Raw genomic sequence first — 22,916 nt, 5'->3', positions numbered from 1 at the left:
AAAACAGTTTTGACACTTCAAATCCTGGAGTTGATGTCACCCTGAAAACAGTTTTGACACTTCAAATCCTGGAGTTGATGTCACCCTTTACCTTGCTCCTTGTGACTGTGATCCACTTATGTCTACCTTTCTTGTCTGGGGTCTTCTCCTATACCACCTTAGAGGTGTACACTATCTCTTTAAAGGACACCTGGGCCAGGTGTGCCAATTCTGTACTACAACACAGGCCAGCTAATTCCTCTTCCAGTACAGCAACCCTGAGCTCGAGGTGCTGGATCAGTTGCCATTTCCTGCAGGTTTAGCCCACGTAGATGACTGGTTCCTCCAAGCCTTCCTGTAAAAAGTCCAATATTCAAGTTGTTTTTTTTTAATTAAAATTAAATGATTTAATTTAAATAGTAATACTAAAAATTTACACCAAAAATAGATTAAAGGACTGCTACAGTTATTTTACTCCTTCTGACGCGTTACGCTCCTATGATATTCTCCCCCTCGACAGCCTTCTATTTGTCCTTCTGTGGGGTTCATTTTACTTTTCTGTCTTTACTCCTAACTTTACAACCTTCTTATTCCTTACTTAAAAGCTCTCAACTCACACTGTTTGTATTTCTTCGTATAAATTAACCCTGTCACTGTCACCCTCTTAACTGCTCTACTTTCCTGACTGCTAGGAGCTATTCAATTTAGAAAAACTCTCTTACTGAATATCCACTGCTAATTCATTTCTTACTGTCTTGTCTACTGCTACATTTGCTTGTGCTTGATCAGCACCTTAACACTAGTCACCTTCCTATATCCCACTGAACCCCTCTCTTTATTGCTGTGAAGTCAGCCGCTGTATTTGTTTTCCCTACCAAGGAATCATTGTTTCTGTTACTTATAAGTATTCAACGGTACAACGCCAATTATTTATTTACAGAGATTTTGGTGTCAGCTACTGCTGCTTACTGCCCTGCATCACTGATACTAGTTAGTATACAAATAACAAGAACAAGTAAATGTAACTTTTCCAAACACTCCCCACAAAACAAAAAACAAAAACAACTGCTGTTGCTCCTATGTATGAAAAAAAAAGCAAAACACCCTTCTAAAGGGGAAATAAGCTGCTTAAAAAAATGTGTGAATTCCTGCACGGCTCCTTAGCGGCAACCAAAAGTTACTGGGGTCATTCCGAAAAAAAGTCTCTGAATGATGTGTTGCTTGTACAGTGATTATAATAAATGAAAGTCTCACAATATAAACCAAATTACTTCAGGTTTTTTGTTCTAGTCTATAGTTTTTGTTTTAGTTGTTTTTTTTCTTCTAAAACACTTTTGACTGTTTGAATCCATGTCACATTTGCGTGTTCTCCCTATGTGCCTATATTAACTTTTATCCAGGTGCTCCTGTTATTCTCCCACATTCCAAAAGACATAACATTTGAGTTAACTGACAATTTCAAATTGGCTCCAGTATGCTTGTGGGTATGTGTGAGGTAGCCGTGTGATGGACTAGCACCAAGTTCAGGGTTGTTTCTCCCTTTTGCTTAGGGCTGTCAAAATAGACTCCATCCCTCCATGGCCCTGAATTGGATGAAACAGGTTAAATTTACATATTTTATGCTTCAGAGGCCAGTGGTTTCTCCAAATTCTTTGATATTTGCCTAAGTGTAGTGTTTTATTGGAGATCAACATTTCCATGTCATATTCAGCAGTGTTTGTACCTCATTTTTGGTCACATGCATTTGTTGGTTCGTTTTGCATAAAAAGCAAGTATTGTACAAAAATATAAACACCTAAAGCGGTCATTTGAAAATGGAGTACAGAACAATAAAGCTGTTTCTGTAGAAAACAGAATGAAAACAGGCTACGGTCAATTACTGTTCACTGTATCCTCATGGTGATGCTCTCAGTTCAGTGAAAATTCAACCTGAACGTGAAGAAATTAATCAAATTGGATTAAAATTTTATAGATTTCATGAACCTTAAGAAAAATGAAATTGGAGACAAAACACAAACTGTGCCACACCTAGTTGATCAGTCCTTTTTTTATTAAACACTACTGTCCTGAAACACTTTGTTTTTCTAAGTTGATTTTTATATACAGTATACTGTATGTCTTCAGTGATCTGAGAAAGCAAAGTAAATACAAAAATGAAGCAGAGCAAAGAAAATAGTTCCTTTCTGTTTTGAAGAATTACAAAAAATAAACAAATTAATTCTTGTGTAATAAACACATACTGGAGATATTTGAATCTAATTATGAAGATGTGGCCTAAATGAAATAATAATTATATAAGCAGATATAAAAAAATAAAAGGAAAGTGCAACTTCTTACCATGTAATGAGTATTATAAACTAGTATGAACATTACAGTTCTATTAAGTGCTCACTAAATGGCAAATAATGTTCACCATATAGCTTTGGTTAGTGTGGAAGTAAATATTCGGCATAGTACAAACGATAAAGGCTAAAAAAATTGCATACTTAAAAATACAAATTAAAGTTTTGAATATAAATTAGTGAATTTTAAGTGTGCAGAAATCCAGGCACTGTTTAAACAGCATGTGTATCAGTATTCCTCTAAATGAGGCATATTAAATGCTTTATGCAAAGGAATCCTTTATATTGTAGCAGTAGAGGTTGTTATCGACCTCTTGAACCCTCAGCTACCACTCCAAACACAAGGTAAATGTATAACTTTTCTTCTTTTTATTATAATACTGTGCACTAAGCATCATCCACTCCACACTACACATACAAAGCTCACTAATCAATAATCAATACAATATTCTCACTCCTCCTCTCCCAGACACTTAGCCACCCTTCCTCCCAGCTCAGCTCAGTGTCGGGGCTTTCCCACAGTCCTTTTATATTCCCTGACCCGGAAGTGGCTCCAGCCCAACAATCCCTAAGTCCTCATCATTTCCGGCTCAGATTAAAAGTCCTTTTCTTCAACCTGGAAGCATGTCGTTCCTTCCGGTCATGTGATCATGATGCACTTCCGGGTTATAGGGCACGTAGCACTCTGTAAGCCTCCCTACAGCAGCTCCTGGTGGTCCTCATGGTATCCAGCAGGGTTGTTTATAAAAACTACAATGTCCATAATGCCCTGCTGGAATTTGGGGACCTTCCATGCTGCTGGGAGGGCTCCATCTGGCGGCCTGGAGGTGTGGACCGGAATATTTGGCCGGCCATCCCTCACAGTTCCCTCCCCTTAGCGAAGACCACTGGGGCGGAGTGGCCAGCCCCGCAAGGGACGTCTTCCTCCAGGAGGACCCGTCAGTCGGGCCTTGGCTGCGCTGTCTAGACTCCTCAGAGAACCTAGGTGGAACGGTGTATCGGCTGTCCCTCCGATCCCCTGTCCTCTGAGGACAACTTCGCCATACGTGGCCCGGCCGACGACAGTCATAGCAAAGTTGTCGCCCACCTGGTTGTCTTCCTCTGTGAGACTGGAAACACCTCGGGAACTCCGTCAACTCTGCCCTTTTCTCCGCCGAGGGAGGTTTTAAGGCCGCCTCGGTGCTCTCAGCCCTTCTTTCTGATTTGTCAGGAGACCCGCGTTTTATTTTTGGGATCTCCTGCTTATTCTGGGGCTTGTGCACAGTTTGGGTCTCTCTATTAGAAGAATAGAGCCCCTTTGCTGTCTGCACGCCCATTGACCTTACTTTATTCAGAGGCGGCGTCTTTAGCACCGCATCGCCCCAAGAGACAGTACTTTCCAACTGCTCCGGTTTGATTGGCGCTTCCCCCGCCCCTTCTGTTACCACCGTCAACTCACTTATAGCGCAGGTCGGGGTCTTGAGGTCCGAATCGCTCCGAGAAGCCGTCTCATACAGCTGCCCCGGCTCGATCGTTCCTTCCCCCGACCACTCGGTTATCGTTCCACACTCCCTTGTAGGGTACACAGTGATTTGGTACACCGCTACTTATTAAACGCGGGCCCGGTTCACACTGTGTCCCTTTATGCTTATATACGGTACCAGTTGGACTCACCTGTACCACAGCAACAATCAAGACTAGGGCTTCTCGACCTAATCGCCGCAGGTATTCCTCAATTCTTTTCAGCGGCGCTTCGGCTGTCGCTCCCAGCTCCTCCACTTGCTTCTTCAGTTCCATCAGGCCCTGGAAGAAACTATACACGGGCTTGAGCAACTTCTCGAGATCCTGCAGTCCCACACAGTCATATAATTCGGCCTGAGACAGGCTACAATCATCATTCGCCTTACCTTCCGGCCGGGAGCCAATGGGCACGTCGGCTCCTGGCACGTGCTCGGTTGGGTCGCGCAAAGGCTCTTGGGAACTGGAGTCTCTAGAGGATCGGGTGGCTGCTACTGGCCGACTGCGATCCACCTTTTCTAATTTATCGGCGGACCGTTCCGTCACATCCCACTCCTCTTTATCTTTATTTATTTTCGGCGCTGCTTCGCTCACCTCCCCCTTCCCTTTCAACAACAACAACAACAACAACATTTATTTATATAGCACATTTTCATACAAAAAGTAGCTCAAAGTGCTTTACATAATGAAGAAAAGAAGAATAAAAGACAAAAAAGAAATTAAAATAAGACAACCTTAGTTAACATAATAAGGAGTAAGGTCCGATGGCCAGGGTGGACAGAAAAAACAAAAAAAAAAAACTCCAGAAAGCTGGAGAAAAAAATAAAATCTGTAGGGGTTCCAGGCCACGAGACCGCCCAGTCCCCTTTGGGCATTCTACCTAACATAAATGAAATAGTCCTCTTTGTAGTTAGGGTTCTCACGGAGTCACTTGATGCTGATGGTTATACAGACTTCTGGCTTTTAATCCATCCATCATTGTTGGAACATCATGGTGCTTTGGGTAGATGGTGGTGGCACAAGCCACCACCAATAGGACACCGGAAAAGGAAACAGAAGAGAGAGTAGGGGTTAGTACAAATTTTGAATGAATAGTTATTATAATGAATTGGATATACAGAGTGTCAGGATTAAATTACAGTGAAGTTATGAGAAGGCCATGTTAAAGTAATGTGTTTTCAGTAGTTTTTTAAAGTGCTCCACTGTATTAGCCTGGCGAATTCCTACTGGCAGGCTATTCCAGATTTTAGGTGCATAACAGCAGAAAGCCGCCTCACCACTTCTTTTAAGTTTTGCTCTTGGAATTCTAAGGAGACACTCAGTTGAGGATCTGAGGTTGCGATTTGGAATATAAGGTGTCAGACATTCCGATATATAAGACGGGGCGAGATTATTTAAAGCTTTATAAACCATAAGCAGAATTTTAAAGTCAATTCTGAATGACACAGGTAACCAGTGTAGTGACATCAAAACTGGAGAAAAGGAACTTGGAACACGCCATCAGGGAGCTCGGTTCCGTCGGGGAAACTATGACCTCACCTACGGACCGACGCTGACCTTCTCCTTCCCAAAATCCTTCGGGCAAGATCATGTGCTCCGTTTCGGTGAATCGTCGGGTCTCTTCCTGGTCAGGTGACATTATGTTTTGGTTTCGGCTTACCCAGCCTGCCCCAGGATAGTCCACGTGACTGATATCGTCGAATAGGAAACCCTGCAGACTCCTAGACTGATTCGCCTTCTCCGAATGGCAGCCATCTCGCCCAGGTATGAGGTAGATGTCCGACTCACACTCCGATTCGCGCCGACAGGCCTCTGCAAAACAACTAAGGAAAGGTCCCGGCGCAACGGGCGTTTTCTCGGCACATACCTCCGACTTTTGATGGCGTGTTCCAAGTTCCTTTAGGCAGTCCGGCGTGTCCGATTTCCAACAGTACTCCTGCTGTCGCGCCGCTCGGGCTTGCTCGGCTTTAATCAGTGCCCTGTCTTCCTCACTGCCCGTCAGGTATGTCCACACTCGCTCGGCGTCAGTTAGGGTCTGTTCCTTTGGGCGACTCCCATTCTTCCTTCCAGATTTCTTCCCCATTGCGGTCCAAAGTACAATAAGGCTCACTATCGCAGTGCTCTTGGTATAGTGTGGCGTTTCGACCTTTGGGTGCTTCGACGCTACCTTCTCAGGGTTCACTGTCCACACAAATGATTTAATTTCAGGTCCTCTGCCAAATGACGGCCAGAGAATCCTGCCGGCTACGCCAGTGTAGCAGTAGAGGTTGTTATCGACCTCTTGAACCCTCAGGTACCACTCCAAACACCAGGTAAAAGTATAACTTTTCTTCTTTTTATTATAATACTGTGCACACTACACATACAAAGCTCACTAATCAATAATCAATACAATATTCTCACTCCTCCTCCTCCCAGACACTTAGCCACCCTTCCTCCCAGCTCAGCTCAGTGTCAGGGCTTTCCCACAGTCCTTTTATATTCCCTGACCCAGAAGTGGTTCCAGCCCAACAATCCCTAAGTCCTCATCACTTCCGGGTCAGATTAAAAGTCCTTTTCTTCAACCTGGAAGCACGTCGTTCCTTCCGGTCATGTGATCACGACGCACTTCCGGGTTATAGGGCACGTAGCACTCTGTAAGGCTCCCTACACCGGCTCCTGGTGGTCCCCATGGTATCCAGCAGGGTTGTCCATAATGCCCTGCTGGAATTTGGGGACCTTCCATGCTGCTGGGAGGGCTCCATCTGGCAGCCTGGAGGTGTAGACCGGAATATTTGGCCGGCCATCCCTCACAATATGTAATCCTTAAATTAACTACTAATTAAGTACAACCAATATTACTTGTACTAGTATGTACTGGCCACATACTGTAGCTTAACATGTGCACAGTCTACAGATGTTACTCGCATTGTAAAATAACTGTCTTCTCTTCACTGTACAAAACTTATTCAACATTATAAATACAAGTTAACATTATAACAGTTGTACATATTTAAGGAAATACAGGCCAAATTGCACTTACTTTGCATTAAGTACAGAAACTCATATTATAAAATAAGAATGAAAAAGTGTCTAATCCACATGCTTATATACAGGTAAAAACAAACGGAAAAGCACATTGATTAGTTGAGATTGTTGATTATAAAACATCATGTTAAGTTTTATTTTCTTAAAGTAAAAAAACTGAGAAATAGGAACTTAGTTGACTATATGCACACTTTCTTCTGGATTAAGCGTAAGCCTGCTACCTAACTTCTAGTGCTCATTTCAGAATAGACTAGCTAGGCCGTTTTTCACCCGATCATTTCAAGACGTGCCCATACTTGAGGTAAATAATGTAAAAGGGCTAAAATGGAGAAGGGCTTCAGACTATATGTTTCAAGCTACATCCACAATTACAAAGGTAAGATCCAGACAAGCCAAGGTTAATGCAGTGATCCTGCTAATGTGTGTCAATCCCTATTACAATTTTCCTAACATCTGTGCCAAATTCAGTTCCAAACAAGGATTAAGAGAAAAGAGAGGTTACCATTAGGGCTCAGGGCTACAGATCAATGAGGAAAAGCCAAAATCCTCACAGTTTGTGATTTAAGTTATCCTGCCGATTCAGGTTCTCTTTACTGCAAGGCATCAGCACTACCACTGCGCCACCGTGCCACCCTACAATCATTAAACTCTATTCAGGGTCTGGTGAATATGTATGTAAGCGTAATACATAACAACATGAATCTGGTGGAAATCTTACCTTGTTAAAAAGTGAATGTCTCTGTCTGATCCATCAAAACGGTGAATGCTAAACTGCTGAACATAAAGGTACATGACAATGTTCAGCTGTAGAGCACTCTGTTCTCTGAAACTTAAACTTCTTTTTTTGTGGACATCCTCTCCAATAAACAAAAATCATAGCTTCAGTATGGAGAAAGGAAGTGGCTGAGTGTGCAGAGATTTCACCGGAAGTATGGCAGCACTACCCTCTGCCATATAGCCCATTGTCATTTCAAATAACCATCCACGATATTTTCCTACAAATGTTTCCCTTCAAAAAGGCTAATGTTAGGCATGTTTACTGGTTTGATATGTTTTATCTTGCATATTACTTTTTAAAAGGACCTTGTTTATCCAAAAGAATGGGCACTAGGGCAGTGTAGTGAGAAAAGAAGTTTACAAAATCTACCTACACATGAGACATCCACGACTGAGAAAGAAAAATGGTGATTTGCTGTCAGTTCTTATGTATTATGGATCCATTGGCAAATGCCCATTCTGTAGGGAGTGTTTAATTCTTAAATATCCTTTTTACTTTGCTTCTTATTTTTATTTGTTGTTAATTATATATTTTTATGCTAAAAATTGTATTTAATAATTGTGTATTTTGGCAAACGTTTAAATAAAACAACTAAGACAGAAAGCGGTCCAAATATGTTTCTTCCAAGATAATCAAAATGTTAATTTGTAAAAACTGTTGTATTTTGCTGAATCAGGGCTCCAGACAAAAATTTTACCAAAGGAGCCAGTGGCTCCTAAAAGAAAAAAATTAGGAGCCAATAACTTTGATTTAGGTGCCAATTAATCAAATGTGTAAAATATTAGTCTTTTAGTCTCTTACCTTACTAACCTCCATGTATGTATGCCTAATTCTTTTCCTTCTGTGCAGTGCATCTTCTTAAATAGGTTTAGCTCAGTGTTAGCTGTCCAGTGTTCATATTGTAAACAGAAGAGCATGTCAACAACAAAAGCTCAGGTGTAGAACTGAGTGTCCCCTGCAGTGGATGGGATGTAGAGGAAAATTAAATATGAAATGGATATGGGAAACTGTCTACAGTCTTTTAAAATACATTTTGAACAAGTTTAGCTATACTGTGTTTATTTTGCAAGCAGCTTACAGGGGCATACATTTCTATAGCAAAGGCTCAGCTATGGAAATAACTGTCTCCTCTAGGGGAAGGGTTGGAGGGGCACAGTAGATATGTATGTGCTATAAAGACTGCCTGATAGACTTATTAAAGACACTGTGCACTATTATAATTACCCACTGTTCATTTTGCAAGGGGGGACAGCAGATGAAGATTACCATTGAATGCTTTCTACAAGTTTTTTTTAAAATGTTTGATCAGTGTTAATCTACCATGATCAGCTGCTCATGTAATATATAGGAAAATGAATTTTGTAGAATAATGACATCTATTTTGAAAATGAGATTCCCCCCTCCAATTTAAAGGGTTGGTCATGACAGGCATTTTTTAATAGAACTTAAACTGTTTCATTCACATGGTTTTGATCATGCATATGACACAAGTGAATTTTGAGTGCCACAACATAGCCTTTCCTGTGGAGGTGTTTTTTTTCCCTCTTTTTTTCACCAAAAAAAAAAAAAAACACCTAAGTTAATGTTTATGAGCAAAGCACCACATAAGGCATGAAAGTGGATTGTTACATTTAACGATTTCTGTTTTAAATGTCTTTGTACAGATTTCTTGCATGCCAACTAATGAATTATTAATAATACTTATTAATATTTTACTAAATCTTATTTTTGCATATTTCTTTGTTGATGAGCTTCCATTGAATGATTTATTGGTAACAGAATGTATAGTGTGCATGCCAAAACAACTGAAGTAACAACTTAAAAGTGGCGTTTGTTGATACCATTTTAACAAAGTTTACTGTCCACTGTCAGTCACAGTGCATCCCAGTTAAACGACAATAACATGTAATACACCTGCAACCTTAAACAAAGTAGTGGGCAGGCAGTTGCGTAAACATGTTTACTGATGGACACAACAGCATTTTGCATGGAGCACGTGTTAAATCAAAAGAGAAACAACATGCAAAGATGCGAGAACACAAGGAGATCTGTGACAATCGCACCTTTGTACACATGCACCAAGTCAGAAGAAGCAATTGAATTCCGTGGGGCACAGAAATCTTCATAACAGGGGACGTACATGAAGGACAGGTGAATTTCAAGTGCTTTACATGTCTTCTTGAGTTTTGATGAATTTTTGCGTCATATTCAACCTTTTGTTGTTTGTAGCCTCTCCATGAAATTCACCATTTGGAATTTACAGCCGCCAAATCAGCCATGCTGTGTAGTTAGAAGTATTTTTGTGCGCACAAAGTCTGCCGTCACTTATGCCACATAACCCTTGTGCTCAGCATGGGGATGAATCAAATATAAACCAGCCTTTAGTGGAATGTGGCTCATGGAAATCCACCCACCACCACCCTCGTACTGACACATAAGTTAGTGGCACATCTGCTTAAAAATTGAAAAGTGTCCTTTTGTATCTGTTACAATATAATTAGTTTAAAGTTTCAATGATTTCATTCTCCACTGATGATCTAAATAGAAATGATATTTGCCAAAGCCTATTTTTGGTTGCATTTACTATCATTTTAGTCACAATCTGGGACCCAGCAATTCTGTATTTTATTAAGCAGTGTTTAAACTTGTTACATGAATTATTAAGATCCACATTAATAGGGCCAGAAATTAACTTGTTCTTCTTTCGTAATATTTTTGGCAAATTTTCAACAGTAAGATTCCATAATTTTTTTTTTATTTGTTAATTTTTCTTAAATATCTTGTTCTGCTATTTTCTTTCTTTCTTTCTTTCTTTCTTTCTTTCTTTCTTTCTTTCTTTCTTTCTTTCTTTCTTTCTTTCTTTCTTTCTTTCTTTCCACTGCTAATCAGCTATATATGTTTTGTAGGTAAATTCCACCAGCCGTATAATTGAAAATCTGACTCCGGGAGCTCAGTACCAGGTTGTTGTCTTCTACAAAAATGGACCTTTGATCGGCCCTCCTTCAAAAACAGTTATATTTGGAATTGGTAAGCTTTTAAATATGTAGACATGGTTATTTCAACAATATTTTATTAGGTTATAAACAGTAGTATAAAGCATAAGAAAAGCTGATTATCAGCCTGGTTACTGTTTGTCTGTTGTACTTTTTATTTAGACCCAATTAAGGGATGACTGCAGGCTTTAATTCAGGTCATGCTTTCTTTGCTTCTTCTATTCTTCCAAAGAGTGTGACTCAGTTTTGTGAGATGTTTATATTATAATATAATACCAGAAAACCCCCGATTCTCTAAAGAATCACAAATCCAAGAATGGTAATCACTTTCTGTTCCCTCCGATCTTTGGAGGGATGAAAAATCATGGAGGGTGGGAGCATCCTGGGAAAGTTTTCATTTAAGTAAATAAATATATTTGTATTAACTTTAACCAATTTATTAAAACTAAAATTGAAATTTAATTGTTATATCATTTAAGTCCAAAATGTCTTTGAATTGCTGCACTCATAAGTAAAAAAATATCGGAGTGTAAAGGTTTAAATTAAGTAAATTGGAAACAAAAAATTCATAAAATGGTAAATTCAAAACAGTTAATCAAAAATGTCCTTATAAACAATATTTTTGGTAAAGATGGTTTCCTGTCCTTGAATCAGCTGTCCCTGGTATGGAGTAGTTAAAACCTTCACTTTAATGTCATACGAACGCCGGACTCTTGAAAAGGCAACATAAAGTTGTCCATGTCCAAATATAGGCTCAGATAGGTAAATCCCTACTTTGTCCATGGTTTGTCCTTGGGATTTGTTGATCGTCATGGCAAATGCAGCCTTAATGGGAAATTGGCGTTGTTTAAGTTTAAAAGGTAATTCCAGGTCAGACCTTGTATGGTCAATTCTGGAAATTAAAACAGTATTGTCAGTATGGGATCCTGTAAGCACTTGTGCCTCAATAACTTTTTGTCTCATGATGTTGACGACCAACCGTGTACCGTTGCATAAACCTTGTTTAGTATTAACTTTTCTTAATAGCATGACTATTGTCCCTACTTTAAGGTTAAGATTGTGTTGTGGTAATCCAGCCAGGTTAATAGTGTTTAAATATTCTAATGGGAAATTAAGATGCTCACTTTCGTCTTCAGAATCAACACTGTCAGTACTTAGAATGACGTGGCTTTCTCCAGGAAGCAATCCAATCACTTGGTTATTTATCCGGTCAACGTCAATATTCTTTGGACATAATATAGCCCGGTGCGTCAAAAGTGGTATCTGGTCCAATGATATTGCTTTACCAAAAACCTCTGTTACCAATTCGTTGTAAATAAAGGTGTGAGGGATTTCAATAAAATCTGAGTGAAGTTCAAACACATTGGTAAAGTTTCCATTTCCCAGTTGCAACAACCAATTGGTATATTCTGGATCTGAACACCGCATGTTCTCTACCAAGCTTAGTTTCTCAAAGTAATGCCAATTTTCTGTGTATTTCAAACTGGATTGAACAATAGCTGAATGCATGGCGTGCGGAAGAATAGCCAAGCACTGTCGAAAATCTCCTCCTAATAAAAGTACTTTTCCTCCGAACGGAATATTATTACCTCTTAATGCTCTCAGAAGTTTATCAATGGTATTGAGTAAATGACTGGATGCCTTTGTACATTTGTCTAAAATCAATAGTTTTGCCAGACGGATCTCATTTTGCACTGTCACTTTGCATTTTCATAGTTGAAATGGATGTTTCTGTGATTGGAACTGGAAACTTGAATAAAGAGTGACATGTCCGACCATTTACCAGCAAATTAGCCGCTACTCCGGTTGTAGCTGACGCCAAAATGAACTCTTTCCTTGCACAAAAAAAATGTATATTCATAAAGGTACGTCTTTCCGCTTCCCCCAGGGCCGTCAAGAAAGTAGCATTTGGGTATTGGGCTTTTGTCTTCCGTGGCAAAAACAATTTTATTAAAAGCAGAAGTTTGTAAGGTATTCAAACTAGAAATCACTGTTTGCTCAATCTCTTGCTCTTCGTCAAGATTTATTGGCGTTGAATTCAAATCAGGTAATACATTTGGAACATTTGGCAAATTGAAGTTCTCCAATGTACAGTATATCCAAAGAGTATGAGAGCAAACTGAATTTCTTTAAGTGCATAGGCATCAAAGTTGACGCAAGAATCATCCTTTCAATGCAGCTTGTGGCATATGTCTTCTATCATTGCTCCCTTGTTTGTATTCGAGGTTCAGTGGGTCTGATGGGGAGGAAAATGCACAGATATAAGCAAAAAGCTGGCGAACTTGACCTGGCATTGGATATGATATTGCATCGTCTAGAGTTTTCTGCCAAATTGTATCATCCAATAAATATCCTTTTTCCTTTACTGCTTCCTGGAATGTCTTGCACATTTTGACAGCGTTGCCAACTTGAACAGTTCTAATGTCGTTAAATGACCTAGCTCCGGTTTCATGTTGAAGAAGTAATCTTAGATAAAACCTTTCCGGCTCTTTAATACTTACAGTGTACATTTGGCCTATGACCTTATCACCGCCTTGCTGTTGCTTTTTCCAGAAAGTACCATTATCAACCCAAACGTAATGAACAGGAATTTCACAATACTTCCACTGGTGAGCATCTTGATCCTCTTGATTTAGCTTAAACCACACGGTAAGTTTAGTATCTCTTATAGCTGCTCTCTCTGCTGCTTGGACTTCATTCCCTGCTCGAAAACAGACATTTTGCTCGTGCTCCAAATGAATCGGCAACCGACAAATGATGTGGCTCTGATCGTGCATTGGAAAGCAAAATATTCTCCAAATGGCTCCTGGAGCATTGACGTACTGTGAATCCACATACATTCAAGTCTCATCGTGAAACATTAACACAATCATGGCCCTTGTAAACGTATTTGAATAAATGCTTAACGCTTTTTACTGTAGCACAGATTTCAACATTTATATGGCAGTTGTATCGTAAGCATAAATAAGGATTGTATGGTACCACCCAGGTATTGTCAATTGGATGACCCGGTACAACTTGCAATTCATTTGTCTGTCTTCTCATATACTTAGGATATCCGTTCACGTTTCCAAGTGTAACTTCTTGGAAATCTTTGGGGAAGCCCTTACAACATTTGCCATTCACCATACATGGACTGTTTGGATTTGCATTGCCACATGGTGTATGGATCATATTTCTGATAACAATTTGAAAGAGACATGGAGAATTGTCACGGTCTGGAATTTCAGCTTTCACTATTTTGTTGATGTTATCTTCTGTGCGAATTTTGGAATCATCATCAACAATTAGCAAAATGTGGGCATGCGGCAAACCCCTCTTCTGAAACTCTATAACGTGGATAATAGCTTTAACGGTCCCAAATAGAGATTTTTTTCTTGATATCTTCCAGCAAGTTATTTAGTTTGAGTCTAAAGACTCTTGCAACTAAATCAGGATGATGTTCCACTTTTTGCCATGGCATAAGATTATCTGTAATTTCTTTCTATTTAGGATTGCAAGTCATAGTGATAAATTGATCAGATTTGCCAAACTTTCTAACAATAGCCATCGCATCTTGGTAATGCTGCTGCATATTATGTGGGCTGCCTTGAAAGCTAGATGGTAAAATAACCGCTTTTCCAGCAGAGTGATCTACAATGTCTGCATCACGATTTATGTACTCCATCAACGACTTGTAGTTATCGGCCCTCAGTACAGGTTGGTTGTTTTTAATTCATTGCATTGATTAATGGATTAAACTCGTCTCTTACTGAGAGTTTGTAGGAAAAATATCCTTTCATTGATACACGTGATCTTTTCTGTGCTTGATTTTTTTTATATCTGGAAATTGTAGCACTCCATCCTTCCTGGCCAGTTGGAAACAAAATGGGGTATGTCAAAGTATCAAGTTTAGGAAAACAAATGACTACGTGTTGGAATTTAGGTTGGTTGGTTGGTTCCATCAGGACGTAAATGCATGACAATATCGTGGTCAAATGGAGGCTCACCGTCTTTACTTTGAAACACAATTGCCACTTCATTAACGGTGGGAACATTGTATCGTCTTGGATCCTGTTGTTTATCCTTTATTAACACCAAGGCAATTTTAGCTGGTGTTACACCTTCCGCCTCCACTTTTGCATTGGCTTCTTTTTCAACCTCGTAGCATTTTTATAGACTTTGCTAATGGGTGATTGTTTATGACTTCAGCTACATTTCTCATTATCAGCTCTGTGCATTGCTTGTTTTCGGGAAGGTTCATTCATTGATAAACTGCGTCATCTGAATCTAACATGTAAATTTGGGCAAATTTGCGGTCGTGATTTGGCTCAGGGTGTACCGTTCCAAACCAATGCAATATTTGTCCAAACACGCAAAAGCAGTGTGGGCCATTCCCAGGTGATGGCTTGATATTCACCCCAGTAGATACAAAAGCAAATGAACTATTGTAGGATCTAATGCACTCCATAAAGCTTTTACTTTCGGGTACATCGTTAGTCAAAAGCTTCCGTAAATTTTCAGGATATTCATCCAAAGTTATCAGCTTAACTTGACCCTTTCGACAACAACATGTAAACTCGTCAGTTTTATTGCCAGTTTTTTCTTGAAGGAAGGAAGTTAAGTGAATGACAATGACTGCAAATGACACTTATTAATCCCAATGAATTTTAATGAACAGTGGACTCATTATAGAATGCGTTCTCAGCTAACTGGCGGAATTGTTCAGCGGCTGTCCGTCGTTCCTCTCTTTGGCTTTTTCTTTGTTGGAATACTGAACGTCTTAAACCTTCTAAATGACTTTCTAGCCTTTCTGCAGTTTCCTCTGATATTCTTTGTGATGAACAATTGCGCAAGCCTTCTAAACGCTTCTCCCTTTGTTCTGCTGTCTCGTTTGCACGCCTGTCCAATACGTGAGCTGTTTCTTTTTGGAGCTGTGCCTATTTTGCTTCTGGTGTTTCAGAAGTGCGTACGTGAGCTGTTTCTTTTTGGAGCTGTGCCTATTTTGCTTCTGGTGTTTCAGAAGTGCGTTGTAGGCGCCTTTGTTCATTGTTTTTATCCATGCGGTCTCGTTTTTGTTTTTCTGTGGCTGTGTCATTAGCTAGAAGTCTTTTGCTGTTAGGAATCAAAATTGAACTTACTTTTAACATTGAATTACCGTAATGTGATTCAAATAAGCCACACTGACTGCTGGCACAGTGGAGTGGAGTACTGGTGGCACTGTGGAGTGGAGTACTGCTGGCACTGTGGAGTGGAGCACTGCTGGCACTTTTGAGGCACACTGACTGCTGGCACTGTGTGGGTTTGACTCTGGGAAGCCACTGAGTTTGACTCTGGGGCACTGAGGTGCTGTGTGCGTGTGCTTTCGGCACGGCTTGCTTCTGGTGTCTGGCATCCGTGCATATATACAACCTTCGGTGTGTTGTGTTGTTTTGGCGCCACCTACTGACTCTGGGAAGCCGCGGCACGGCTTGCTTCTGGCGTCTGGCATCCGGGCATATATACAACCTTCGGTGTGTTGTGTTGTTTGGGCGCCACCTACTGATTCTGGGAAGCCGCCGTCTGGCATCAGTGCATATATACAACCTTCGTTTTACCTCAGGTTTAGTTTACAGGTTGTGTTGTGTTGTTTGGGTGCCACCTACTGACTCTGGGAAGCCGCTGGGTTTGACTCTGGTAAACCACTGAGTTTGACTCTGGGGTGCTGAGGCGCTGTGCACGTGCGGTTTCGGCACAGCTTGCTTCTGGTGTCTGGCATCCTTGCATATACAGTAATCCCTCGCTACTTCGCAGTTCACTTTTCGCGGATTCACGACTTCGCGGGTTTTTAAATACAAGTGATTGCCCGCCTATCGCGGAAGTTATGTTCCAGACCCATCAGCAACAGGAGAAAATCCGCGATATAGAAAGACCATATAAATAAACATTTTTATAGTTTAAGCCTTAAAATACCCATCCCACATGCTTTAAACACATGTAAACTTATAAAACACACTTTGTTAACACATATGATATGTGGATGTCGGGCTAAGGATATGAGTAACATCTCACTATTATAAAACATTTTAACTTCACGCAAGACAAGACAGTGAGACAGGAAAATTGGTGATGTACAGGCTTTTAAATTATTGACAGGCAGAGCGACAAGCAGCACAAAGCCAGCACAAAGTCCACTTCTCCTTAGCGTTCATTCAGCTCCCCACCCCCTTGACAATGCGAACTGCGCCTCCGGGGAGGGGGGTTTGAGCGAATGTGCGTTCAGCCCTCACAAAACCACACACACTCCTCCTCCTTCCGAACGCTCAGAGCGACAAGCAGGCATTTTGGCAGAAGCAGCACAAAGTCCATTTCTGCTCAGCGTGAGTTCAGCTGCCCCCCTTCACAAAGCGAGTGCAGACACATTGAAGTCTGATCGCTGCGTGCAGTGTGCAGTGTTGGTCTGTGGTGTTTAAGAATGTAGAAAGTGTTTAAGAGCATAGGAAGTGTTTATAAGAGTGTGGGAAAGGTTAACAAGAGAGTGAGAAAGGTTTATAAGAGTGTGGGAAGGGTTTATAAAGCCTTAAAATATGTATAAATAATAAAATAAATATAGGTCGCTACTTCGTGGATTTTCACCTATCGCGGGGGGCTCTGGAACGTAACCCCCGCGATAGGTGAGGGATTACTGTATACAACCTCTGCTGAGTTTGACTCTGAGGCGCTGTGTGCGTGCGCTTTCGGCACCGTCCGCTGAGTTTAACTCTGGGGAGCTGAAGCGCTGTGCACGTGCACTTTCGGCACCCTCTGCTGAGTTTCACTCTGGGGTGCTGAGGCGCTCTGCGCGTGCGCTTTTGGCACGACTTGCTTCTGGTGTGTAGCATCCGTGCATATATACAGCCTTCGTTTAGTAATATAGATGATATACAGTGGTCTACAAAAAAATATTCTTTGTTTGCTTCCAGGAACTTCAGAGCATCTCTTTATTAAGTTTTTTACACTGATTTCATATATGAACTCAGAATTAGATAGATAGATAGATAGATAGATAGATAGATAGATAGATAGATAGATAGATAGATAGATAGATAGATAGATAGATAGATAGATAGATACTTTATTAATCCCAAGGGGAAATTCACATTCTCCAGCAGCAGCATACTGATACAATAAACAATATTAAATTAAAGATTGATAATAATGCAGGTAAAAAACAGACAATAACTTTGTATAATGTTAAATGTTAACATTTACCCCCCCGGGTGGAATTGAAGAGTCGCATAGTTTGGGGGAGGAACGATCTCCTCAGTCTGTCAATGGAGCAGGACAGTGACAGCAGTCTGTCACTGAAGCTGCTCCTCTGTCTGGAGATGATACTATTTAGTGGATGCAGTGGATTCTCCATGATTGACAGGAGTCTGCTGAGCGCCCGTCGCTCTGCCACTGATGTTAAACTGTCCAGCTCCATGCCAACAATAGAGCCTGCCTTCCTCACCAGTTTGTCCAGGCGTGAGGTGTCTGTCTTCTTAATGCTGCCTCCCCAGCACACCACCGCGTAGAAGAAGGCGCGCGCCACAACCATCTGATAGAACATCTGCAGCATCTTATTGCAGATGTTGAAGGACGCCAGCCTTCTAAGGAAGTATAGTCGGCTCTGTCCTTTCTTGCACAGAGCATCAGTATTGGCAGTCCAGTCTAATTTATCATCCAGCTGCACTCCCAGATATTTATAGGTCTGCACCATCTGCACACAGTCACCTTTGATGATCACTGGGTCCATGAGGGGCCTGGGCCTCCTAAAATCCACCACCAGCTCCTTGGTTTTGCTGGTGTTCAGGCGTAGGTGGTTTGAGTCGCACCATTTAACAAAGTCATTAATTAGGTCCCTATACTCCTCCTCCAGCCCACTCCTGATGCAGCCCACGATAGCAGTGTCATCAGCGAACTTTTGCACGTGGCAGGACTCCGAGTTGTATTGGAAGTCTGATGTATATAGGCTGAACAGGACTGGAGAAAGTACAGTCCCCTGTGGCGCTCCTGTGTTGCTGACCACAATGTCAGACGTGCAGTTCCCAAGACGCACATACTGAGGTCTGTCTTTAAGATAGTCCATGATCCATGCCACCAGGTATGAATCAACTCCCATCTCTGTCAGCTTGTCCCTAAGGAGCAGAGGTTGGATTGTGTTGAAGGCGCTAGAGAAGTCTAGAAACATAATTCTTACAGTACCACTGCCTCTGTCCAAGTGGGAGAGGGATCGGTGTAGCATATAGATGATGGCAACCTCCGCTCCAACCTTCTCCTGATATGCAAACTGCAGAGGGTCAAGGGCGTGTTGAACCTGTGGCCTAAGGTTGTGAAGAAGCAGCCTCTCCATGGTCTTCATCACATGTGATGTCAGAGCAACAGGCCGGAAGTCATTCAGCTCACTTGGACGTGATACCTTTGGGATTGGGGTGATGCAAGATGTTTTCTAAAGCCTCGGGACTCTCCCCTGTTCCAGGCTCAGGTTGAAGATGCACTGTAGAGGACCCCCCAGCTCCGATGCACAGAACTTCAGCAGTCGTGGCGATACTCCATCTGGACCCACTGCTTTGCTGGCACGAAGTCTCTTCAGCTCTCTGCTCACCTGCGCTGTTGTAATTATGGGTGGGGATGTCTCTCCTATGCTGGTATCAGCAGAAGGATGTGCGGAGGGTGCAGTACTCCAATTAAGTACTACAATTAAGCTAGCATGTCAGGTTTTTGAAATACTTTTGAATATCAATATAATACAGTATATCAACACGATATCTGGAGTTTGGACTATGTCCCACCAAAATTGTTTTGATGTGTTTATTCTGAAAACAAACCAGAAGACGATACCAGAGACACGTTAAAGCATATTTATGTCAATTTACCTCAATATAAAAGTGAGGTCAGCGTGCCCAAAAATGTTGGAGGCACTTGCTTTTGTGCTTGTACTGCACATCCATCTCTCTTTGCAAGAACCAACAGTAGTCAGTCATCATGCGCAGAGTGAATTTTTCCCAATATCAGTTTTCCATCACCTTTATATCTTGATGAAATCTTTCCCCATGCTCATCTCAGACATCGCTTAGATTTGGTGGAAAAAAGTCAAGATGAGAATGTAAAAAATGCATCTTCAGTGACATTCTGGCTCCCATAAGCTAATATACTTTCAGCATATTCTCCACAAGCTCAGTATAATTCTCTGCTTTATTACTGTCAAGAAAATTCTGGACAACCTGCACGAATGAAGGTACTGATTCAGTTGGCTTCAGTTTCCTTTGAACTCATTGTCAAGCATCAGTTCACGTATTTCAGGGCCAACAAAAACACCTTCCTTAATTTTGGCTTCACTTTTCTCAAGACCAAACTTTTATTTCTTAAATGCTGAAACGCATCACCTTTACTGTCCAGTCACCCTAGTTGTCCAAGACCTGTAACATCTTAACTAAAAAAACGATTTTCTGATTTGGCGTCGGCAAGTGAAATTTGTTAAAGTACAGATGAAAGAATCCCAGTAGCAAAATGCTTGTTGACCAGTGTTATCAAATATCATTGCCTTAGATGGTTACTACATAAAATAATTTTTTTTTTTTTTTTGCATTTCATTAAAAAAATCACTTTTTTGTGAGCAGTACTATTGCTTAAATTCTTTTGGGCATTTACTTTAAAATGAATGTTAGTCACGTTTAACAATCCCCTGACACAAGTGTAAATTACAGTGTGTCATAAACAAGAGTTGTCAATTCACCTCCATTCACACCTGCATGCTTTTCATTGTATTGAAAGCAATTGTGACAGAAATATGTGAGAAAATAAAAAATTAAAACATATAGTGAGACCAAACTTTCCAAATGAAATGACAAAATAAACGCCAACAAAATAGCAAAATATTTGGTTAAGCTAGGAATCCAGTTACAGACAGGAATTACCCTATTATTAATGAATTTGTAGGAATGAAAACACTGGGCACAGTGGTACTCTCAGGCTGGGGGTCCCTGAACTAAAATGTCTGGTGTTCTTCTATAATTTTAGTAAAGTATGGTCACATAAATATAGATCAGAGCTTAGGAAGTGTCAAGGAAAATCTGTGCAATTTTTGCAATGGAGGAATACTGAAAAGATTTAAAAGAAGTGTTTTTGCACTGGAGCAGATATGAAAATAAAGAAATAGGTAAAGACGAATCTTTCTCTCTGTCGATAAAATGAAATGAAGTATAGAATGAGTAGCTCCAAAAAATTAAACTGCTTTAATCTGTTTTCAGAGCCTACTGGAGTCAGAGACTTGATGCTTTACGCCATGGAGCCAAGACTGGTGATTCTCAGCTGGAGTCGGCCTCGCAATGTGGCCTTTCGCAAATATGTAGTGGATATGTTTTACCTAAACCCTTTCACTTTGTCTGCGGAGTGGAGAACATATTATGAAATTGCTGGAACAGTTTCACTGACATCTTCTATAGTAAGACAAGATTAAATTATGTTATTCAACGAATGTATTTTTACAACATTTACTGTTTCTTGTAAAGTGCACTTACACTTAGAAACCCTTAGAAACTTACACTTTTACCCCAAAATTTGAATATCACTTTTTGGCCGCATTAAAAACAATGACCTACTCCATCTCAATTTTTCTAATTTATACTCTGCCAAGCCTTTATTACTTCTTAACTGGAAAAGTGTGATTTACTTTTCATCACAGCTCTTGCTTGAAATACTGCAACAGCTCACTGAACTACACTAGCTCATCATCAACACTCTAATAAAAATTCACATTCAGTATAAATAATGGAAATAACTGACATTTAAAACTTAATCTTTTATTCATTTTATTAATTTTCTGAACTCTTGTTTCCCAGCAGCTTTGAGAATGAGACTGAAAACAACCTTGAAAAGGGCCCCAGTTTATTTTAAAGCATAACCACACATACCCATAAAAGAAAATTCAATATGGAGTCCCCCGTTTAATGCAGCATGCATGTCTGTGGGAGCAGGCTGGTAAATGAGAGAAAATCCACCTTAACATAGTGAAACTGTGAAGACTCCTCATAGTCAGTACCCACACAAATATTTGAACCCAAAACTGTGTCTGCTAACCACTGCTCTACATACGTATTTTTCACATCTCCATAATAATGACTTTACTTTCATACTTGCAAGTTAAAAAGAGCATAATTTAATGCTGAATAACATTTTTAAAGATGTAAGATTTCCAAAATGAAAAGGGAAACATGCAATGGATTGTTTATCAAAATGTTTGTATTAAACAAAAAACACTACTCCCTTCCCTTAGTTTGTTTTTTTTGGGTTTTTAGATGGGTACAAAACAATTTATCACTCTAAAAACCTGTACTCTGTCCATGGTTCCTGCCGTAACAATACTGTGGTGGTTGGCTCTGGTCCCTATTTCTCTGACCTGAGAAATGGATGGATCAATAGAGAGAAATGGAAAACTGTAGTTCTTAGATATGTGATATCATTAGTAATAATGTCAAAATCTCAATATTTACTGAATGTTAGTTTACATTTGTTTGTGTTTTATTTTCAGAGAATAAATCATCTATTGCCAGCCTGGTACTACAATTTCCGTGTTACTATGGTAACTTGGGGTGAACCACCATTGAGTTGTTGCAACAATTCCACAGTGAGCTTCATTACAGGTAATACTTGTAGACAGAGTTGGTTTGATGCTGTTCTAACAAGAAATGTTTTAAAAGGATTAAATAATTTGTTTAGATTCTCTGTTATAACAACTTTACAAACACTTGTTTAAAAGTTAGTCAGGCATGCTGATAAAGATTTCTTTTAGTAGATCATTTTCTGATTGGGTTTTTCAATATTTCACTCCAAGCTCAACCTAGCTTTGTCTTACCAATTGATCCTTGCTCCTTACTTTGAATTTGAATTACATTTTCTTTTTTTTTTTTTTTAATATTTTTATTTTATTAATTTTCATTGTAATCATTCCATACAAACAGATCAATTTATAACCCAACAAATTTGAAGACAAATCAAACCCCACCCCTGAGAAGGAGAGCTTTGCTAAATGAAAATTGCTTAAGGCTTTTTAATAAGGCAACATTAAACAAAAGAAAGGGAGAAGTAAATATCTATGTAAATAAGAGATGGAGAAGGGAGTTAAATGCGGTAATAGTTATTTCTCGTATTCTAAAATAATATTGATTAAATCCTGCCAGGTTTTGAAAAAATTTTGTACAGATCCTCTAACTGAGAATTTGATTTTTTCCAGTTTCAAATAATATAAAACATCGGTTTCCCACTGACTTATAAGAGGAGAATTAGGATTCTTCCAATTTAACAAAATAAGTCTGCTTGCCA

At 40.1% G+C, this 22,916-nt stretch overlaps 1 protein-coding gene across 4 annotated transcripts in view; it reads left to right on the top strand.

The window, feature by feature from the left end:
* Positions 1-22,916, top strand: part of ptpro (protein tyrosine phosphatase receptor type O) — a 326,955-nt gene that overhangs the window by 188,394 nt on the left and 115,645 nt on the right. For all 4 annotated transcript variants that reach the window (XM_051920277.1, XM_028808094.2, XM_051920278.1 and 1 more), the window contains 3 exons: positions 10,530-10,650; positions 20,846-21,039; positions 22,126-22,237. In XM_051920277.1, coding sequence (XP_051776237.1) covers positions 10,530-10,650; positions 20,846-21,039; positions 22,126-22,237 — 427 coding nt within the window. The remainder of the gene's footprint in view (positions 1-10,529; positions 10,651-20,845; positions 21,040-22,125; positions 22,238-22,916) is intronic.

Source organism: Erpetoichthys calabaricus, chromosome 1 (genome assembly GCF_900747795.2).
Source record: "Erpetoichthys calabaricus chromosome 1, fErpCal1.3, whole genome shotgun sequence".
NCBI classification, from domain to species: Eukaryota; Metazoa; Chordata; class Cladistia; order Polypteriformes; family Polypteridae; genus Erpetoichthys; species Erpetoichthys calabaricus.
The sequence above is the reverse complement of the archived record's forward strand: the minus strand, read 5'-3'. Positions and strand labels throughout refer to the sequence as shown.